General features: G+C 43.5%; 1 protein-coding gene across 1 annotated transcript in view; it reads right to left on the bottom strand.

The window, feature by feature from the left end:
- RET (ret proto-oncogene) overlaps positions 1 to 20,987 on the bottom strand; it is a 158,914-nt gene that overhangs the window by 40,574 nt on the left and 97,353 nt on the right. The window contains exons 6-9 of the mRNA XM_077453957.1: positions 19,482 to 19,681; positions 14,343 to 14,598; positions 8,000 to 8,125; positions 7,057 to 7,167 (exon numbers count right to left, since the gene is read on the bottom strand). Of these exons, the coding sequence (XP_077310083.1) occupies positions 7,057 to 7,167; positions 8,000 to 8,125; positions 14,343 to 14,598; positions 19,482 to 19,681 (693 nt within the window). The remainder of the gene's footprint in view (positions 1 to 7,056; positions 7,168 to 7,999; positions 8,126 to 14,342; positions 14,599 to 19,481; positions 19,682 to 20,987) is intronic.

Below are 20,987 nucleotides of genomic sequence, written 5' to 3'. Positions count from 1 at the left end.
CCAAACACACCAGTAAGTGAGCAACATCTTGGTTCCAGACTTACAAGATTAATGTTATAGAATGGCCAGCCCAATCCCCGGACCTTAATACAATAGAAAACTTGTGGGGTGACACCAAAAAAGCTGTTCCTGAGGTATAACCAAGAAATTCAGGGAAAATGTAGAATGTAGAGCAATTGTCTTGAGCTGGAATATCTATTCACAGGTGCCAGAAGTTGGCCAACTCCATGCAACACAGTTTTGAAGCAGCTCTCGGAAACAGTGGTTATACAATTAAATATTAGTTCTGTTATTCACAGGAAAGCTAAATCTAAAAGCTTTTTTCAGTTTATATAGTAAATGTTTGACTTTGCAAAAAAAATGCTGACACTGCTTTTTTGGGGGGAAAAGCCTAATATTCTTTTTTTCTTCACTTTCTGTAAAGTAATAACACATTTTTAAATTTTTTCTTCATGTTTTGATTTATAAAAGACTGTGCAGTGTTCCCAATGCATTTGCGTGTATGGAAATAAAAGCTATTATAAGGATTTTGAGCTTTACTCACTTTTTTAAACACACTGCTATTATTTTTAACACAACTGTATATATGCATGTGAGATAGGGACTTTAAAGTGTAAACTCCTTGAGGACAGGGACTGATGTGAACACTAAGTAAATTGTTGGCACTAGATAAATACCTGTATAAAAAAAAAAATTATATATATATATATATATATATATATATATACATATATTTACACACACACACACACATACATATATATATATATATATATATATATATATATATATACACACACATATACATACATATATATATATATATATATATATATATATATATAAGAGGGCCAGTATGGTGGCCCGTAATTATGGGAGGAGCCCGGAGGGTATATAATCAGACCACCCACAACGGTCTGTGTCGGTTCCAGTGCAAGGTACTGCACATCAAGGGGCTGACTCTTCTCAGCTCCCTCACGGTCGTCTATCCGTGCGTCCAATCGTAGGTGCACTTCGGCTTCTTCATTCGTGGTCTTCGTCTGCGGTTCCCGCTCATGGTCGCAGATAAGTAGTATCCGAATCTTTTCATATCATGTGCAAACTTGCGACTTATCATGCTTACTATCCTGCACCCCTTTCGCAAAACCTACCTCTGAGTTGTTGACACTCATGTCCCGACATTGTTCGGCACAGGCATAGTACATTCGTAAATTCTTTCTACCAAACGTACGATTCATTCATAGATCCAAGCCTTCGAGTCGCTGTTGGTCGTTCTCCAATATCACTCGCCATAGGCTTCACTGGTTATAAATTCACTGTTCTCATCCTTTTTTGAGATAAACAGGTATTGTTTGTATGGGTTTCTGTGGCTGATTGGGGTGTAATTAAACCCACCTGATGTCTTTCGTGCACTTGACTAGCCTGGGGGGATGGGTGGTTGATAGGTGTTTGGTTTCACAGTAAGGAATGGCATACACTCTACAACCAATTCGTATCAGATACTCCTTACTGCCAATTTATATCAGATTCATCTCATACATTTTTGAGCTGATTCGTGTCAAATGCATTGCAGAGGCTGACTCTGCCAACTCACTGCATGTCCACGTAGTTGTACCTTCGAGATCGGTCGTATATCTTCATCGATTGTCCCACGCTCGGACCGCTACACACTCGCTGTCGCAGGTAGGACTTTGTTGTTACCGCTCTTCTAAACTCCAATAGTTACCTTATCATGTTCGTTTTGCAAAGTTGCACTTACGCCACCATAAGTCTATGTCATCTTTCATGTATTTCATCCTTTCTACCCAACGCGGGTTTACTCGAGCCGATCACTTCACGGTCGATGCGGTCAAATCCGACATTCAAGCCCCTTACTCACCTCGCATCTACGGCCGATTCGAAATCTAGTCGCAACTTCGCTTCTATGTTTCGGCAATTACAAGCCCCTTCAACCGTCATCGCCATTTAGTTGATTCGAACCCAGCCATATCATCGGCAATACGGTCAGATCTGTCATACGAACCCCGTAGTCACCTCACATCTACGGCCGATTCGAAATCTAGTCGCAACTTCGCTTCTATGTTTCGGATCCCCGGCAGTCACAAGCCCCTTCAACCGCCATCACCATTTAGTCGATTCAAACCCAGCCATATCATCTGCAACACTGACAGATCTGTCATACGAGCCCTGTAGTCACCTCGCATCTACGGCCGTTTCGAATCTAGTCGCAACTTCGCTTCTATGTTTCGGATCATTGACAATCACCAGCCCCTTCAACCACCATCACAATTCAATCAATCCGAACCCAGCCATATCCTCAGCGATACGGTCGGATCCCATATACGAGCCTCTCAGTCGCATCGACGGAGGATTCGAGTCTAGTCGCAGCGTCGGCGCAACGATTCCAGTCTTTGCCAAACGCAACCAAGCCGAATCCTGTTGCATCACCGACTCAAATGAGTCAAATCTTTCGCAGACTATTCCATAGCTATAGCCCAGTTCAAACTAGTCACATCGACTGTACGAATTCAGCAGTACTTACATTTGACCTTCTCAGTCTATCCATACATTATCGTACACAATTATCTCCACCAATTTGCTCAGTATTGCGCACGGTCATTCCTACATAATCACATTTCCTCTATAACCTTTCTTTCGCCTTTCAACAAAGCTGCGTTCTTGCAATCGCTGCAAGTCTTTCTGCATTTGGCTCAAAACTGCCAATCGTCTCCAGTAGCAACACTGCTGTTCACCTCATACCTACACACTTATAAATCCGCAAACATTGCTTTCACCTTTCAAATAAAGCTGCTTCCTTGCAATCGCTGCGAGCATCGATGCAATGGCTCAATACGGCCACTCATCTCTAGTAGCAAAACGGCTGCTCTCCTCATTCCTACACACTTATAATTAAATTTATAGATTCAAATAAAGCTGCTTTCTTGCAATGGCTTAATACGGCCACTCATCGTCTCCAGTAGCAACACAGCTGTTCACCTCATTCATTCATTCATTCTCACCTCATAATTCAATTTATAATTCAAATAAGGCCGCTTCCTTGCAATCGCTGCAAGCATTTCAGCAAATGGCTCAAACTGCCACTCATCGTCTCCAGTAGCAACACGGCTGCTCATCGTTTTCTCTGTCGCTTTCCCCTTTTAGGCCAGTTGGTACACCAGTTAGTCCACCCTGCACCAGGTTTGGACAGTATCTTCCAAAAAAACAAAAAAAAAAAAAACAAAAAAAAAAAAACCCATTGTCGAGGGCTTGCATCTTCACCAGGGGGCCAGCTTTGCCCCAAACAGCTCTTTGCATTCCCCATTGTCAAAACGAAATTCTCATGTCACCTTACTACAGGCTCCCGGTCAACTCAGTTCTCGCCTCCAACCAGTCAACTTCACAACTAGTGCATAAAGTTAGGTGTGTAGTTCAATGGGATTCCCCCTTTCTCTTAAACACTCTTTCACTACATATTTTTACTTCACATACAGAATTTGACCTGCTCCTGAGGCGTTAGCAACTGTCACATACTTCTGTGCACTTCACTCTGTTTTCGAAGCACAAGCCTTCAATACGCAGACAAGGTCGCCTAATCTCCATTCTTGCTGGCAGTGCAAGCATTAGTAGACCGAACCCACGTCAATTAACTACAGATCGCAACATTCCTACTTAGTATACCAGACTTCAGCTACCCACCCCAGTCCGCCCTGGGGCGCTCTGGTTCATTAGTCTGTGCCGAGCACAGACTGACACCCGAGCTATCGGTTACCTAGCCAGTCACCTCCTGGCTCACCTCGGTTGTTACGCATTCTTTTGAGTTTTCTAAAGTCACACTCAACAGCGCTCGAGCGCAAACCAACTGTCACTATGTCTGTCGTTCCTTGTCCTATTCTTCTTGTTTCCTTCCGCCTTTCATCTTATCTACCCAACGCAACTATCCCCTCCTACCTTTGCAACTTACCTCAAACATACGCACCCCCCCCCTTGCTTTTAGTTGACGCCATGTCGCAGGCAGACAGTGAGGACTTTGCCTCAGCCCTGCCATCACCCTTTACGGGCTCAGCAAGCGGCGGTTTACAGTCTCACAAGAGCTTGGACCAATTAAAAAAAAAAAATAAATAATAATAAAAAAAATAATAATAAAAAAAATAAAATAAAATAAGCTCATAGCAGAACGGTGTCGTAGGAGTAAATCCTACCCTGCTGCAGCCAGGACACCAAGCCTTTAGGCTACTGTTTCCACCGCCAGTGGTAGCCCTTCCAGGCACCACTTCAGTCTATCTTCTTTGCGACTACTCAGCTGCACTCCTGGGTAACCACACTGTCAGCAGCAGTCGCCGAAGTCCAAGCAGAGTGACAGCCCTGGAGGTACGCCCAGCCGTGCCCCTACCAGCTCCAGTCACCACCGTCATTCCCGTACCTTCACTTACAGATACACCCAACTTCTGCACCATCGTCTTCCCTGCACACCTTGTCCTAGCAGGGCATCTAGGAGGACATCTTGGATGACAACGACGTTAACTTAGCATCCCTCCTCATAGCAGTACACAACTTGGCCTAGAACAAATCATATTCGCGGGGAGATGTCTCCGTCATCCTGAAGGCCAGAGACCCTTTACTTAATCGCAAGCTCACTGTCACAGAGTTTGTGCGGGCCTTGGGGACAGTCAGAGACATGCTAGGCAGAGCAACCCCAACAGGAGGGTAGAATTGGACCCGTATCTGCACGCAGCAGGTCACAAGTATGCAGGGTGCCCATCCTTTGACTATCACTGCTCATTTTCAGCCAAGGCAGCAGCCAGACTCAAGGGGATCTTTTACCTCCCATCTTTTAGTGTTTCTCTTCCAGGCAAAGACCCTGACTAAATCCTTAAATTAAGATGTGCCAGCTATAGCAGATCTGCCCATGAGAGTCGATTTTCTCACAAATTGGAATGGCATGCCAATGTGTATTCCCTCAGCATCTCTCTTCATCTCAGGTAGTCATGGTCACCGCAGCCTCCACAGGTCCTCGCCTCAATTTTGGCCAAATTGGGTTTATAGGGCCATAGCCGTCAGAAATCCTCTTGATTCCTGGGTTCAGTTAGTCCTCCTCTTTGTTCGACCTCTACCCCATTGTCGCAGCAGCTCAAGTCTGGTGCAACAACTGGGTAGGACAAACAGTGGCGTTCGCCACAGACAACCAAGCCAATAAACCAATAAAGGAGGTCCTAGTAGCTGGCCATCGTGGCCTTCCTGTGCAGGCTGGTGCCACTATCCCCACAGCACCAATCTAACGTCCTATGCGTCCACATCCCAGACAAATGCAATAATCTGGCCGACGCACTACCCGTTAACTTTGCTTCGTTATTTTTTGCAGGAACCTGGAACCGACCCGACCATGTCTCTTATCCCACACTGGTCGTAGCTAACCTCGGATTCAAACAACACTTTCACGACGCTACCTGCCTTATTAATCTTTCACTATCTCACAACACCCTGAAGGCCTACCGGGCAGCCTAGAGGTTCTATGTCAGGTTACTAGCCTCAAACCCCAGAGCAATACCAAGAGTTCTCCATCACATCCCGGTCTTCATATTATGCCACCGCACACAGTTGGCATTGTCACACAATACCTTAGATCCCACTCAGCTGACATCCAGTATTTCATCCCCTTATGAGATCCTAACAAACCGTCTTGTTCGCCGCCCATACGGTCAAGACCATGTTGTGTGGTATTCACAGGCAATGACCCCAAATCAGTATCAAACGGCTACCCGTCACCAGCGCCATATTCCGAGACATGTCTTTCATCCTGTCACATTCCCCTTTTGGCTAAATTCAGCCTGATCCTTCAAGCAGCCATCTACCTGGCTTTCTACAGCTTCTTACGCCCCAGTGAATACTGTCACCATCCCAGTTGTAAAGTGTTACATAGACACCACCTCACACGCCATCAGACTTCATCTTGCTCCTCAGCGTGTCCAAAACACAATAGTCTGGTCCAGGGGTTGACCTAAAACCTTTCCAAACTCTCAAAGCCTGGTGCCCCGTGTCCATCCTAGATCAATTTTTGGCCCATATGTTTGATCCCTCGCAGGACAGCCCATTACTACCGTTCTCGATTAGTACCCCAGGCAGCAACCAGTTTATTAGTCACGTCAGGTTCCTTTTGAGCAAATTAGGCCAGGACCTTGGTCATTTTCTTGGACATTCTTTCGCATTGGAGCAGCATCAGCAGCCTCACGAAACGGGGTCCCAGTCCACGCGATCAAAGATGGGCAGGCGGGAATCCACCTGCTTTTCTCGATACATCTCCAATCCACAAGTGGAAATGTCCTGAGCCTTCAGAAACTTTGCCCCGTAGTGTCTTGTTGTACATAAATTAATAATTACCTCCCTACACCAAATCTTTTGCGGCCTTCTCTTGGCATATCGCCCAGCAGAGCAGGGCTCACCGCCCAGCTCACCAGGGCTTACCTTACAGCAGACCAAGGGCACAACTCAGGTCTATTTTATGTTGTTAGTCTTGTGACGTGTTTATGTGTTCTTTCATATCTCTTACAGCGGAGGGCTCCGACCATAAATAAGAGGGCCAGTATGGTGGCCCGTAATTATGGGAGGAGCCCGGAGGGTATATAATCAGACCACCCACAACGGTCTGTGTCGGTTCCAGTGCAAGGTACCCACCCACCCATTTCCCTTCTCAGAGTACTTCACTTAAAAACGTTTCTCTACAGAAACATCCATTTACTTTCTTAAGGTATGCGGCCTTCTCTTGGCATATCGCCCAGCAGAGCAGGGCTCACCGCCCAGCTCACCAGGGCTTACCTTACAGCAGACCAAGGGCACAACTCAGGTCTATTTTATGTTGTTAGTCTTGTGACGTGTTTATGTGTTCTTTCATATCTCTTACAGCGGAGGGCTCCGACCATAAATATATATATATATATATATATATATATATATACACACATTTTTTTTTGTTTTACATACAGTTTTCACTTATTTTTAGTTTCTTATACAAAAGCATATCATAACAAGGTATACTTGCTACAGTTCATTCAAGAAACACACTTGTGCAGTCCTGGGGGCAGATTAATGGATCTTTGCTCTCCACAGAATCACAGTTGCCATCGGGGCAGGTTGAGGTACTTGGGGTACAGGTAGAATAGTTTTTGCTGATACCTTGGAAAGTAAATGAGAATAAAAAATGTTGGACAACAGAAGCAACAGGGACAATTCAATAAAGGCATTTGTAAGACATTTCTGGCTGTATGAATGTAGCTGAAAAATCATAAAAGCACAATATTTTCCCTTTTAAGCTGGTCATAGATGGATCCAAATTCAGACCGTTCAGCAGGGACCAGCCAGATTTGGATCAAAAAAAATTATTCGTCTATTGACATCTTTTATTTCCAAAATGTGGGTCAAATTCAGGTTATTCTCATTTACGACACCTTTACTGTATGGCATTCCATTACATCAAATTAATAAAGAAATACCACCATATAGGTAAAGGAAAGTGAAGGTACACAAGACCTCTTTTGTGTTAATTATGTCACGTGTGATTATCCTGCTACATTTTTGAGACAATTTTGTGCCAAGATTTGTGATCCTCTGGAACTGATATTTGATACATTTCCATTACTCGCACAATGGCTCCGAGATGATTTTCTACCTATAAAACTCCACGAGAGGAGGGATGCTTGTGACAGTTCTGTAAGAGTTGCGCCACATTCATATACACCTTACGCACATGAATTTGCCATTTGTTGCACTACTGTGAAATAGACTTCTAAAGAGTATCTATGACATTCTTTATGAATCCCAGGGTATGTGAGATTTTCAAAGCTTTTTTTATCCATTATCTGGCTAAATGAAACCATATAGCATTACTGACTAATCTGCTATGGGTGTTTCTTTGTGCAGTTTGAAGGCAGTCGTCATATAGAGTTATTAAAACATTACATACATTGTTATCTGTTAGGGCAAGTGTGACCAAATAAATGCATTATACCTTCACCATGTCCCTGTCTCCATTGGCACCGTCCGGTGAGGGAGCCCAGTCCCCCACACATCTCACACTCGTCTTTATGCTTGTTTGCTGAGCAGTAGTCAGGACAGTCCTTATCTGTTTTCTTTGCTGGATAACACAAGCACAGAAAGCAACAAAGTTTTGTTTTTTAAATTCTATGTCATATTCTGAACATAATTAGACTTGTATTTTATTAGTAGATAATTTAAAGCCCAACTCAAGAAATTAGACAAAATCTTTCCTTGCAGTAGGGCCCCCTCCCCTGCACTGTAAAAATTGAATGTCTGAGGTCTAAGCCCTTGTACACACGGTCGGAGATTCCGACAACCAAATCCAACGGATTCTGTCCGTCGGATTTTGTCCGACGGATCTTGTCCGAAACTGTTGCATACACACGGTCAGACGAAGTTGTCGGAAAATCCAATCGTTCAGAACGTGATGACGTTATTTCATTACGACGGGACTACGTTCAGGCTAGTAGTCAATAGCTTTGGTCTAGGAATTTGATCTGAGCATGCGTGGCACTTTGTCCGATCGGAATTCTCTACACATGATCGGAGTATGTCCGATCGGACCAGTTTGTCGGAAAATATTTCCAGCAAGTTGGAAAATTTGGTCCGACGGAAACAGTCCGATGCATACAACACACAGTCGGATTATCCGACAAAACGGTCCGATAGGACACATTCCGACGGATTCTCGGACCGTGTGTACAAGGGCTAAGAGCAGTTGAAGAGGATGTAGTACTTATCTTATTCCTGCTCTGGCCAGGTCCAGCACTCTTCTTCTCACTCTGTAATATAATGTACAATGCAGGGCTATTAATGCGGAGGAGGCAGGAGTACAACTGCAGTTGGGAGTGCCTTGAAGAGGAGGCTGCCTGGGGCTGCTCACACTGCTAGAAGAGCCCTGCTTTCAGGACACGGCTGAATCTGTGACCTCTGCTGTGTCTGGCAGTGTCTCTTCTTGGTGGACAGCTCCCTGGACAATCCCTAAATGATTTTGCCTTGAACCTTGTTTCTCTTGAACCTTGAACCCTTTGCTACTGAACTTCCTTTTTTAGCCATGCCTTTGCACTTCCTGTTTGCCAGATTATTGTGCTCTCTCCTTCCATTATATCAGTCTTTTCACTCCTACCATTCATATGTTCGCTACCACTAATATTTGACTTGTTCCCCGACAAAGCTTCTGCTTGATTCCAACCTGCAACCACTAGTTACTGACCTTTGGCTTGTTTACTGACCACGCTTCTGCTTATCTCTACCTGCTATGTCTGCTGCTGGACCCTGGCTTTCTCACCTCCTGGTGAGGCGATACTGAAGACCACAACCTGGTACTAACACATAGAAAAACCCATCTCCACCAACAGGAGCTCTGGCGAATATCGATTATTACTTAGACTCTGCACCTCAGGTGAGCCTGTGTCATCCACCAGGGTGTCTGGCTTCTGGACTTGTCCAGCTAGTTGATGGGAGCCTCTCTACTGCTATAGTGACTGGTCTACGACCCCTGAATATTACATCTGCTTGAGCATGGAAAAAGGTAAGTATTACCTCTTATTCTTGAAAGCAATAAAAATAGTATACCTGCTCGGCCAGGTTTTTAAGACTTTGCAAAAGAGTCTGGTGCACAGAAGGACATCCGTCTGTCCACATATCTAATGGTAAGAGAATATATTTTGCACACAGTGTTTCCGTCCAAAAATACTTTGCAATAGATCAGGCAAATGCATTAAAAAAGAGGATGCAGTGCACTAATGTGTTTCAACTGGCTTGCAGCCTTAATTATAGTCGATAGCACTCCTAGACTAAACAAGCAGTTAACCCTTGTAGTGCAGGGGTTCATTCCTGGAGTTGGGCTTTAAATAGCAACATATATATTTAGAAAAAAGCCTACAAAGCCCTGGAAATTAGTCAAGATAAATTTTACTCTGCATCCTGGATATTTCATTCATATACGTGCATCCTATAAGGTAATTAAAAAGCCCATTATCAGTAGAAGGAAATACATTGTCCTGTGAGTATGTGCCATGTGATGGACATTGGGGAATGCATTTCTCTGAATAGATAACATTGGAGACCATTCAAGTGGTTACAAGACTTCTTCCTGGGAACTATAGGGATTGCCATGTTTAATTGATTTCCTGTAAGCCCTTGTACACACGGTTGGAAAATGTCTGATCGGACCGTGTTGTAGGCTCCACCGTGTGTGGGCTCCATCGGACTGTTTCCGTCGGAATATCCGACGGACAAAGTTGGAGAGCTTGGCTATAAAATTTTCCGACAACATGATCCGATCGGACCTTGTCCAATCGTTTGTAGAGAACTCTGATCGGACAAAGTGCCACACTTGCTCAGATCAAATTATGAGACCAAAGCTATTGGCTACTAGCCTGAACGTAGTCCCATCGTAACGAATGAACGTCATCACGTTCTGAACAATCGGATTTTCCGACAACTTTGTATGACCGTGTGTATGCCACACCGGTTTCGGAAAAAATCCGACGGATTTTGTTGTCGGAATGTCTGACCGTGTGTACAAGAGCTAAGAGGGTATTTGAGCTCATACCTGTATGATGAGGGCATCCTCTCTGAGAGCCTCCCTCCCTGTGTTTTCAGCAATGATTGCAGCCAAATTTGTCACTATCACACACTCAGACATCCTATATCAGGTGAATCTATGTTCAATATAAAATTAAACAACCCACCATTAAAGTGATATTAAACCCAAAACTTTAATATACTTCCCTCTGCTTACATCTGGTGATCTGGCCAGTAACACACCTCCCGTATTAGTGTGCCACTACTCTGGAGAACAGGGGGCACATTTGGATAGCAGTGTTATCAGTCTGGGGGGGGGGGGGGGGGTTAGATAGACTAGCAAATTCAAATTGATGCCAAACTCCAGCTAACACTTTATAAGCTCTTACAGCAAACAGTTTTCCTTTTGGGATAAAGGTTTAAATCAATAAAAACTGATCATTGTAAGCAGCCCTTTCAGTGATAAATGGTTTGTTTCCACCATCTAACTGCTACATCAACAGGAAAACAACAGACTTACTGACCAGATCACCAGATGAAATGAAAAGAAAGAAAGAAAGCCTAAAAAAGAAAACGACTGCAATCACTACATCTAAGAATTTGAAATCGGCAATATAATACATTTTTGCTTTTCAATTTTTATACCACTTTAAGCATTAAACTGCAGGTAAGGTATGTTGTAGACATGTGCATTCGTTTTCGTCCGAATGCATTTTCGTCCGAATTTCAGCTATTTTCGTTTTCGTTTTGACAAACGATAACGAAAGCACAAAATCCGAAAAACGAAAGATCCGACATAAATAAATGCTTTATTTTCGTTTTCATTGTTACAACAGTTCGATATAGAATAGGAGATTCGACGTGACTCTGACAACAATCTGTGTCTATAGAACCTGTGGTCGAATGTGCTTAACCTTACCTATATTATTCCAAGATTATATAGAGAAAATATTCGACAGAGAAAAAAGATTTGACAGAGAGAAAAGATTCTGCAAGTTACTGCCCTAAAAAGTGTTTGGGGACCCGGGTCCTGCCCCAGGGGACATGTATCAATGCAAAAAAAAGTTTTAAAAACGGCCGTTTTTTCGGGAGCAGTGATTTTAATAATGATTAAAGTGAAACAATAAAAGTGTAATATTCCTTTAAATTTTGTAGGGGGGGGGGGTTGTCTATAGTATGCCTGTGAAGGGGCGCATGTTTCCCATGCTTAGAATTGTCCCTGCACAAAGTGTCATTTATGCAGGAAAAAAAGTCCTTTAAAATCACTCGCAGCTATTATGAATTGCCGGCTCCGTAATACAGAGAACACTCATTGAAAGTAATTGATAAAAAAATAAATAAATAAAAAAGCGTGGGGGTCCCCCAAATTCAATTACCAGGCCCTTCAGGTCTAGTATGGATATTAAGGGGAACCCTGCCTCAAATTTAAGAAAAAATTTGACGTGGGGTTCCCCCTAAATATCCATAACCAGACCCTTCAGGTCTGGTATGGATATTAAGGGGAACCCCGCATCAAATTAAAAAAAAAATTGACGTGGGGTTCCCCCTAAAAATCCATACCAGACCCTTTATCCGAGCACGCAACCTGGCAGGCCGCAGGAAAAGAGGGGGGGACGAGAGAGCGGCCCCCCTCCCTCCTGAACCGTACCAGGCCACATGCCCTCAACATTGGGAGGATGCTTTGGGGGTCTGTGACCCCTCAAAGCACCTTGTCCCCATGTTGATAAGGACAAGGGCCTCATCCCCACAACCCTGGCCGGTGGTTGTGGAGGTCTGCTGGCGGGGGGCTTATCAGAATCTGGAAGCCCCCTTTAACAAGGGGACCCCCAGATCCCGGCCCCCCCCTGTTTGAAATGGTAAGGGGGTACAAAAGTACCCCTACCATTTCACAAAGAAAGTGTAAAAAATGGTTAAATAAAACAAACACACTTTTGAAAATTTCCTTTAATAAAAATAAAAAAATAAAAAAAAGATTCCAGCGGTGGTAATCCACTCTTGCTATCCAGCGACGGACGGTCATCTCTCCAGCGATGTCTCATGTCATCCAGCGCAGCGAATACATCCTTCTTCTGTCTCCTCCACGGAGACACTGCAGGCATTCCGGCGGCTGACGTTTCTTATATATGGAGGGCGGGGCCACCCATCACCTGACCCCGCCCCCCTCTGACGCAAGGGGAAACCCGGGGTTCCCTGTGACGTAGGGGTGACCCGCACCCCTCTGATGTAACACAGGCAGGTTTCCGTTACATCAGAGGGGGGCGGGGTCACCCATACGTCACGGGGAACCCCGGGTTTCCCCTTGCGTCGGAGGGGGGCGGGGTCAGGTGACGGGTGGCCCCGCCATCCGTATATAAGAAACGTCAGCCGCCGGAATGCCTGCAGTGTCTCCGTGGAGGACACAGAAGAAGGATGGAGGATCGCTGCGCTGGATGAGATGAGACATCGCTGGAGAGATGATCGTCCGTCGCTGGATAGCAAGAGTGGATTACCGCCGCTGGAATCTTTTTTTTATTTTTTTATTTTTAATAAAGGAATTTTTCAAAAGTGTGTTTGTTTTATTTAACCATTTTTTACACTTTCTTTGTGAAATGGTAGGGGTACTTTTGTACCCCCTTACCATTTCAAACAATGAGTGTTCTCTGTATTACGGAGCCGACAATTCATAATAGCTGCGAGTGATTTTAAAGGACTTTTTTTCCTGTATAAATGACACTTTGTGCAGGGACAATTCTAAGCACGGGAAACATGCGCCCCTTCACAGGCATACTATAGACAACCCCCCCCCCTACGAAATTTAAAGGAATATTACACTTTTATTGTTTCACTTTAATCATTATTAAAATCACTGCTCCCGAAAAAACGGCCGTTTTTAAAACTTTTTTTTGCATTGATACATGTCCCCTGGGGCAGGACCCGGGTCCCCAAACACTTTTTAGGACAGTAACTTGCAAATTAGCCTTTAAAATTAGCACTTTAGATTTTGAACGTTGGAGTCCCATAGACTTTAATAGGGTTCTAAAGTATGCTATATAGTTAGCTCCGTCGAATCTTCTTTATACATTCGACAGACACCATAAGCCTTCCAAGACAGATTCGACCGTAATTCATGTGGATTTTCGGACGAATGCAATTTTTGAACGAAAAACGAAATAAATAAAAACGAATTTCGGGAGTAACTAAATAAATTAAGTTTTCGGACGAAAACGAAATTCCGAAACGAAATATTTTACTCTGCACATGTCTAGTATGTTGTGAAAGAGAGGAGCCTTTTGATTGCTTAATAAATCACCCACTATATATGATATAGTCTTTGATACAGGCTGTACATATATTGTAGCTACACCCATTGCATTGCATACTAAACTGCCAAACTATACTGGTATACATAATATATATTTAATGTACTGTTCACCCAGAGCAGCATATCAAAAATGGCATACCAATAAACATATACAGTACCACCAAATGTACCTGCACTAACGTGCACCTCAATGCAAAAACGTTAATAATAATTAGCAGAAATAAGACCGGCCCTATTTTTGTCAATGCAACACATCGCAAATAGCATACACCAAAAGCACAAAGCATTCTCCTCTTTGTGTTGTGGTGTGATGCAAAATAGTGCAGATGTACAATTTTGTATGTTGAGGACCCATCTAAACTTAATGGCTGCCTTAATGCAATGTACTGTAACTCAAATGAAGGTGTACATGGGCCCTAATGCTGTACAATTCAAGTATTCATCCTTGTAGAAAATATATAAAAAAAAATGAGTTTATACTCACGTATCCCCACTAATATTACTGTAACCTGGGCTTTAATTGGGTTCTTGAGCTCCACATTGGATACGGAAACGCTGCACGTGAATTCCTTTCCAACGTGATTCACCAAAGCAACCGAGTCATGAACATACAGAGTCGCAAACATTTCTTCTGCTTCCTTTTGGATAGCAATGAGACGTGTGCTGTTTGGTGTCTGTAATGTGTAAGTCACATTGACTCCTTTCAATAGTTCACAGTTTTCAATGCACACTTTTCCTATCTGAGGGAAAACAGAAGAAATACCAGTTAAAAAATGTTTTGCTCATCTTGTAAAACACGCAGACCAAGTTACTCACAATCCAAGGTTTTACTGTAATTACCTTTCATGGTAAATGGGATTATTATGATTTTTTATTTTTTTTTCAATAGAGTAAAAGTGAAGTTGATGTATTAGAACCCCTGTCAAGTTCTTATTGCTGCCTCAGTCCCCATTAGGGAGATTCCACCACTCTATTTGTCCTGGTGACCACCGTCACTGTGACAGAAAGTGAAGGAAATATCCAAAATTTTACAATTGTCGCCAGAACAAGAGGTCATGGAAACTCTTCCAATGGTGAAACCTTTCCTGGTGACAACCCTAAAATGGTTCCCCTCTTTATGTACAGATTCCCTTTCACTTCCTATTGAATCTGTGAAACAATTAGTGATGAGAAAATAACTGGCCAAGGTTTTAAAGCTGAAATTTATTATGCATACATGTTGCCTTACTCAGTTCCTTCCTCCCCTTCATCAAGATGACTTTATTTTAGATGCAGTGATGATGTCATCAATGATGTCAGTGAGGTCTCTGTGCTTCCCTATGCAAAGCAAGCATATAGGGGCTGGCAAGAAGTACCAGCTGGGTGCTGTACATAGCTTCCTAAAAATATCAAAGCACCATGGCTCAGTTCTCCTCTAAAGAGCCCTAACGTAAGTAGTGGGCTGGCTCCTGGGAAGAGTTATGCAAATATAAAAATGTCTTGATGGGTGGATATCAGTGTGGAGGAGCAGTTGTTCCTAGACAGACGGCATTTGCATGCAGACCAGCCTACATAAAGCTCACATGATGCTTAGCCTTATATTTGAAAGAACACAAATCCAGTAAAGTAAACAAGAATGGGCCAGGGTGGGTAAGGCTGGAGTGGAACGGCTAGATCATAGGTCTTCAAACTATGGCCCTCCAGTTGTTCAGGAACTACAATTCCCATCATGCCTAGTCATGTCTGTGAATGTCAGAGTTTTACAGTGCCTCATGGGATGTGTAGTTTCGCAACAGCTGGAGGGCCGTAGTTTGAGGATCCCTGGGCTAGATGATGCTGGATGTCCTCCAGCCAAGAAATGAGGAGCACTTTATGTGATTTGCTGCAACTTCCAAAATGCACACTATGAGAAGCTCACCTTGTGCAGTGAAATCAGTAAGCAGACTGTGTAGGAGAGCAGGCTGTGCAACTGTTCAAAACTGGATGTAACACTGGAGTTCAGCTTTAATTCTTTACTGCTTCATCCAAAACAGAATAAAAGTTTAACTATACCTAAGCTTTAATGCAAACCTGTCATCCATGAATTTTTAAAAGAAAGCAATTCTGTCAAACAGCAGATGACCACAAGATTGTTATAATTTGCATTAACAATGAAAGGTTCCTCTGTGCACCTATCTGATTTAGCTTCACTCTAGCTTCCAGACTAATCTTGGCAACTACTATACTGCTGTTCAATGGGGGCACCCTGACTGCCCACTGGACTGGAATAGCAACTGGCTAGTAATCAGGGGTGGACTGTCAACTCATGGGGCCCCCAGGAATAGGAGATTATAGGGCCCCCAGGCAATAGGAGGTTATGGGGCCCCAGGGCAATAGGAGTTTATGGGGCCCGACAGTATACACAAACATACACACAGTATACAATGACACAATATACACAGACATGTTTCTATTGGCTGAGAAGGTACTGGAGAGTTGGGGCAGCTATAATCTCTGAATTTTTAGACCAAAAGGATGTCAGTAAGGAACATTTCAGAGACAGATGTAAAAAAATACTGTCCCTGGTTTTACTAAGGCTGGCAACCCTGATGGGGCCCCCTAGTGGCTCGGGGCCCTCGGGCAGTGCCCGAGTTGCCGAATGGTCAGTCCGCCCCTGCTAGTAATAATACAGAAGTCAAGGCTTCTTACTGAGATTAACCTAAATCAGAAACAAACACATAAAAGGCTTTATTGGGTAATAACAGTAATGCAAGGAAACTTGTGGCGTCTGTCAGGGAGGGCTTCAAATGACTGGCAGGTTCACTTTAAAGAATACACCTTCAGAAAATGCCATTTGCAATCAAATTGAATGTAAGACAAACAGCTCAAAAAAAAGAAGATTTTCTGGATTCTGGACACGATTTCACCAATACATTTATACATTAATTGGGCAATGTTTTTATTGTCCTGGTGACCACCATTACTTTTACAGTTGTCGCCAGAACAAGAGGTCATGGGAACTCTTCCAATGGTTTTATTTTGCTGACATGGTTAAATGTGTCCAAGATGTCCATTGGTTTCTGCAGTGAGTACAAATTAGAGTTGCAAAAAACAATAAATCCATGGCTGAAAACACAAACTCTCCCAAAAAGAAAGAACAGTCCATTTATTAGTTGTAAAGTGGTGGTCAGCCAAGAAATGAAGGTCACCCGGAGGATGGCAATGTGTATTCTACATCAAGACATAAAGGAGCACTTCAGATATTAATACTCTACCATCAATATTTAATTAAAAAAAGCCTACACTGCAATTGGAAAATATCGCAGATAAAATGTACAACTACAGAAGACTTTCTCTGCCTTTTAACCACAGCAAAACCCTTGAAATAATGTTCAGGTCTCAGGGAATCCCTGCTAAAATTAATTCATTGGGGGTCAATGGGAAGAATGCCCCTTACATTGGTGGTCAGTGCAAAGAATGTCCCGTTACAGTGGTAGTAGGCATGCATCCTTTACTGACAGCAAAAAAGATATCTGGCAAATGGTGCTGGACCCGAAACTATGTAGGCATTATTAGATGGGAAGTCAGTCAGCCATAGATCAAGGAGCCCCTAGAAACATCTGGAGAAACCATAGGGTTCCACAGGACCCTGGTTGAGAATAGTTGGCCTAGATGCTGAAAAGCTCATATTGTCATCCTGGATACATGTAAGCTCATGACTTACAACAGCCAGGTTTTGAGTAGCTCCACACTTTTTGTTCCACATGCCACGTTAGGAAACACACACCTAATCAGATTCCATTAGTTGTAAGCCCCAGTCTATTAGGGGTCACTCCAAACACCTGAACCCAAAAATCACCACGGCCATTGGTTATGAGGCTCACAGTCTTACAGGGGAACTAATCTAACCACTGCCGTCAGCCGACCCACCTTCACCAGGCTAACACCCATTTCCCGACAGGCCAGTCCCTTTATTTGCTCCCGAGGTATGAGCTTATCATCCGTTCTATAGGAATAAAGAGACTCAGTCCATATAACTCCTCTTTACTGCATAGAACTTGTATCACTACAGTCCATAGACACACATATTCCATCCTGCATGACTCGCTTAATTCAGATGTCTTGTCTACCAACAGGATTTTAATTTCTTAGAATTTTCCAGCTATCCTGATGGGGCCTGCATAATGGATACTTTACAATCCAAACCGAGACCCTAAGGCCGCGTACACACGCGGGGACTGTTCGCTCAACTTTGTCCGTCAAACAGTTTCAGCGGACAGTCCGCTCAAAATTAGCATGGACGGACTTGCCCACACACGACGAACAAACAGTCCGCTGAAACCGTGTGCGATGACGTGAACGGCACGTACGACGGGACTAGAAAACGACGTCCTATACACTGCAATGCAAACTTCGGCGTGTAAATCCTTTCTGAGCATGCGCGGAACTTAGTTTGACGAACAAGCCTACACACGAGGGGACTGTTCGCTGAAACAAAGTTTCAGCGGACAGTTTTTCGGAATTTCCGAAAAACTTTGTTCAGCAGACTGTCCGCTGAAACTGTCCGCTGAAAGCCCACACACGAGCGGACTGTCCGCCGAAACACTGTTCAGCGGACTGTTCAGCGGAAGTTGAGCGAACAGTCCCCGCGTGTGTACGCGGCCTAACTCTCCTGCAAGGGCTCAGATCAGACCTCCTCTCCACTTTTCAAACTACTCATGACTACCCTTCTATACTTCATTAAACCAAAACTGGAGGCATCAACCCTGCCTCAGCTGCATTAGATAGGCATAGGTGGGGACACTTCCCAACACCTACATTCTTTACCACCTTCTACTAAATTAAACATATTATAAACCTGCCATCAGGAGTTAAGCTTGACCCCATTTGGTGGAGGGGAAATTATGGCTTGGGGTTGTTTATCAGGAGTTAAGCTTGACCCCTTAGTTCCACTGAAGGGAACTCTTAAGGCGTTAGCATACTAAGACATTTTGGACAATTTCATACTCCCAATTTTGTGGGAACATTTTGGGGAAGGCCCCTTCCTGTTCCAACATGACTGCGCACCAGTGCACAAAGCAAGGTCCATAAAGACATGGATGACTGAGTTTGGAGTGGTGGAACTTGACTGGCCTGCACAGAGTCCTGACTTCAACCCAATTGAATACCTTTGGGATGAGTTAGTGTGGAGACTGCGAGCCAGACCTTCACATCCAACATCAGTGCCTGACCTCACAAATATGCTTCTGGAAGAATGGTCAAAAATGACCATAGACACACTCCTAAACATTGTGGACAGCCTTCCTTGAAAAGATGAAGCTGTTCTAGCTGCAAAGGGTGAACCAATTTAATATTGAACCCTACGGACTAAGACTGGGATTCCATTAAAATTCATGTGCATGTAAAGGCAGGTGTCCCAATACTTTTGACAATATATTGTATATTACTGGATTCTCTAGTTGTTTTGTTTACAGTTAACATTTAAAGTGGATCATCAGTTGTATGATCCAGATTATATGATCATATTTATTGTATTCCTGCATAAAATTGACCATTGTTACACCATAGCTATAGTAGATTTTCAGCAAAACAGTTGCGTACAGTTTTATACACCTGGCAGACCATTCACTATGCATGCATATACAACATTATGTTTAGGATTTACCTGGGCGAAGCGGTTAGCATTTCGGTTCAGAGTAAACTGGTAAGTGGTATCTGTAAACTGAATTTCTACCGGCAGGATGGTGACATTAAAATACAACAGTACGACTCCACCAGGGTTATGGTATTCTGTATCATTCACCAAAACAATGACTTGTATGGACATATTTTTGGTTATGGGTACTCCTTCCTTCAGCAGCAGCTCTGTTATGGACATATAAAAGGCATATTATACAATGCTTTAGCGGATTTGGCAGTTCTAAAAAAAAACATTGCATACATGCTTTTTCTCTTACGCTACTTAAAAGTGACTCTGTCACTATTTAACCACTTCAGCCCCGAACCATTTTGCTGGCCAAAGACCAGACCGCTTTTTGCGATTCGGGACACAGAGTCGCTTTAACTGACAATTGAGTGGTCATGCGACGTGGCTCCCAAACAAAATTGACGTCCTTTTTTTCCCACAAATAGAGCTTTCTTTTGGTGGTATTTGATCACCCCTGCGTTTTTTATTTTTTGCGCTATAAACAAAAATAGAGCGACAATTTTGAAAAAAACACATTTTTTTTTACTTTTTGTTATAATAAATATCCCTCAAAAATATATTAAAAACATTTTTTTCCCTCAGTTTAGGCCGATACGTATTCTTCTACATATTTTTGGTAAAAATAAGCGATTATTGATTGGTTTGCACAAAAGTTATAGCGTTTACAAAATAGGGGATAGTTTTATGGCATTTTTATTAATAATTTTTTTTTTTACTAGTAATCAGCGATTTTTATTGTGACATTATGGCGGACACATCGGACATTTTTGACACATTTTTGGCACCCTTGTCATTTATACAGCAATCACTGCTATACAAATGCAGTGATTCCTGTGTAAATGACACTGGTAGTGAAGGGGTTAACCAGTGGGTGGCAGTGTAGGGGTTAAGTGTTCCTAGGGGTGTGTTACTAACTATTGGGGTGCTGGGCTTTCTTTTAGTGAACACTGATCTCTGCTCCAATCACATGGAGCAGAGATCAGCATCACTTGTTACTAGGCAGAACGGGGAGATGCTGTTTACATCGGCATCTCCTAGTTCAGCGGCACCGTGAGACAATCGCAGGTATGCCCGCGGCGATCGAGTCTGCAGGACCCGCAACCGGACTCACGGGGGTCCCGACAAGCACGCGAGCAACGATGGCAGGGCGGAATTTAAGATTGGACGTAACCTGTACGCCAATATGCCTGCCCGTGCCATTCTGCCGACGTACATCGGCATGCGCTGGTCGGGAAGTGAAAAGAAAGAAAGTAAAAAGGGTTAATATTTACCAAAATCAATCAAATTGATTTTAGCAAATCCAGTGACAAGGGAGTAGGGGGGCATGGACCAAACTACATAGAGTGTGGCTTGGGATCAAGCCTGCATGAGTGCACCCCTAGCAAGTGGCTTACTGGGCGGGTATTTGGCAGAGGGGAGGAGCCAAGAGCACTGGCCGGGGATCCCAACAGAAGAGGATCGGGG

This window comes from Lithobates pipiens, unplaced genomic scaffold (assembly GCF_037356315.1).
Source record: "Lithobates pipiens isolate NorthernLeopardFrog02 unplaced genomic scaffold, aLitPip1_a1.2 Scaffold_25, whole genome shotgun sequence".
NCBI lineage: Eukaryota > Metazoa > Chordata > Amphibia > Anura > Ranidae > Lithobates > Lithobates pipiens.
This window is presented reverse-complemented; position numbering and strand designations above follow the sequence as displayed.